This window comes from Rhinolophus hipposideros (assembly GCF_964194185.1).
Source record: "Rhinolophus hipposideros genome assembly, chromosome: 10".
Lineage (NCBI taxonomy): Eukaryota > Metazoa > Chordata > Mammalia > Chiroptera > Rhinolophidae > Rhinolophus > Rhinolophus hipposideros.
The window spans coordinates 18,851,782-18,853,227 of NC_138056.1; the positions used below are offsets into that span (position 1 = coordinate 18,851,782).

The 1,446-nt window shown below is 42.3% G+C and overlaps 1 protein-coding gene across 1 annotated transcript; it reads left to right on the forward strand.

The window, feature by feature from the left end:
• Positions 1-223: 223 nt before the first annotated feature.
• Positions 224-1,070, forward strand: LOC308503947 (S-phase kinase-associated protein 1). Its single transcript, XM_081063742.1, has one exon. The coding sequence runs from the start codon at positions 317-319 to the stop codon at positions 806-808; it is 492 nt and encodes a 163-aa protein (XP_080919868.1). The 5' UTR covers positions 224-316; the 3' UTR covers positions 809-1,070.
• Positions 1,071-1,446: the final 376 nt, after the last annotated feature.

A 1,446-nucleotide genomic window follows, 5' to 3' on the forward strand; every position in this document is an offset into this window, starting at 1 on the left:
CCAATCTCTAGCGTCGCAATAGCAATGGCGCTACTCCCCACAAACCCGGAGGTCTAACCCTATAAAACAAAGCGCCCGACCCCAGTAAGTGTTCAGCCTTTGGGAACAATCCCGCTGAGCCCGCCGGCGTAATAAAGCTGTGTTCTCCCTGATCTCTGCGTGCCGCTTAAGTCTCTCGGTCCTCACCGCTTTTCCGCAACAAAAGAATTCATTCTCGGGAGTGGCCTTGTTCTCTACCTTTTCCCCTTCCTGTGTCTGCCGACGCCGCCCCGCTCTCGTCAGCCTCCGGCCCGCTGTCTCCTTGAGACCGAGCATCATGCCTTCGATTAAGTTGCAGAGTTCTGATGGAGAGATATTTGAAGTTGATGTTGAAATTGCCAAACAATCTGTGACTATCAAGACCATGTTGGAAGATTTGGGAATGGATGATGAAGGCGATGATGACCCAGTTCCTCTACCGAATGTTAATGCAGCGATATTAAAAAAGGTCATTCAGTGGTGCACCCACCACAAGGATGACCCTCCACCTCCTGAAGATGATGAGAACAAAGAAAAGCGAACGGATGATATCCCTGTTTGGGACCAAGAATTCCTGAAAGTTGACCAAGGAACACTTTTTGAGCTTATTCTGGCTGCAAACTACTTAGACATCAAAGGTTTGCTTGATGTTACATGCAAGACTGTTGCCAATATGATCAAGGGGAAAACTCCTGAGGAGATTCGCAAGACCTTCAATATCAAAAATGACTTTACTGAAGAAGAGGAAGCCCAGGTACGCAAAGAGAACCAGTGGTGTGAAGAGAAGTGAAAAGTTGTGCCTGACACTGTAACACTGTAAGGATTGTTCCAAATACTAGTTGCACTGCTCTGTTTATAATTGTTAATATTAGATAAACAGTAGACAAATGCAGCAGCAAATCAACTGTATTAGCAGAATGTTGTCCTCATTGCATGTGTAGTGTGGGTACAGATTCCAAACCTATGGCTGAGTTTCTTCCAGTATGATCAAAAGTTTCTTTTTCCTTTGCTCTGAATAAAACTGAACTGTGGGTTCGCTATAGAAAGTGGCATTTTGGGCTTTCCCTCTTTCTGTAAAACGATTTCTGCCTAGTTTGTTGTCCAGTTAACTTTAGTTTAGTGACCTTTTAAAAGTTGGCATTGTAAATAAAACAACTTGCAAAAGTTTTCTGAAAAAAAAAAAAAAAAAAAAGAATTCATTCTCATGTCCTTCTTACTCAATGTCTTTGTTTTAAGGAAACCAACAAATACAACAGCAAGTCCATGATTTTATTGTGCCATTCATTGTTGTAATAGGATTGAAGGGTTAAAGCTAGAAGCTACACATATCTGGATTCATTAAAATTAAAAAACACTTTGTGCCTAAGTATTTTCTGTGGCTACCCAAAGGGAAACCTGTCCTGCTCTTCTACAGCCTTTGGGTAAGGA

Coding starts and splice junctions, on each gene's coding strand:
- LOC308503947 (XM_081063742.1), top strand. CDS start 317: ATGCCTTCGATTAAGTTGCAGAGTTCTGATGGAGAGATATTTGAAGTT.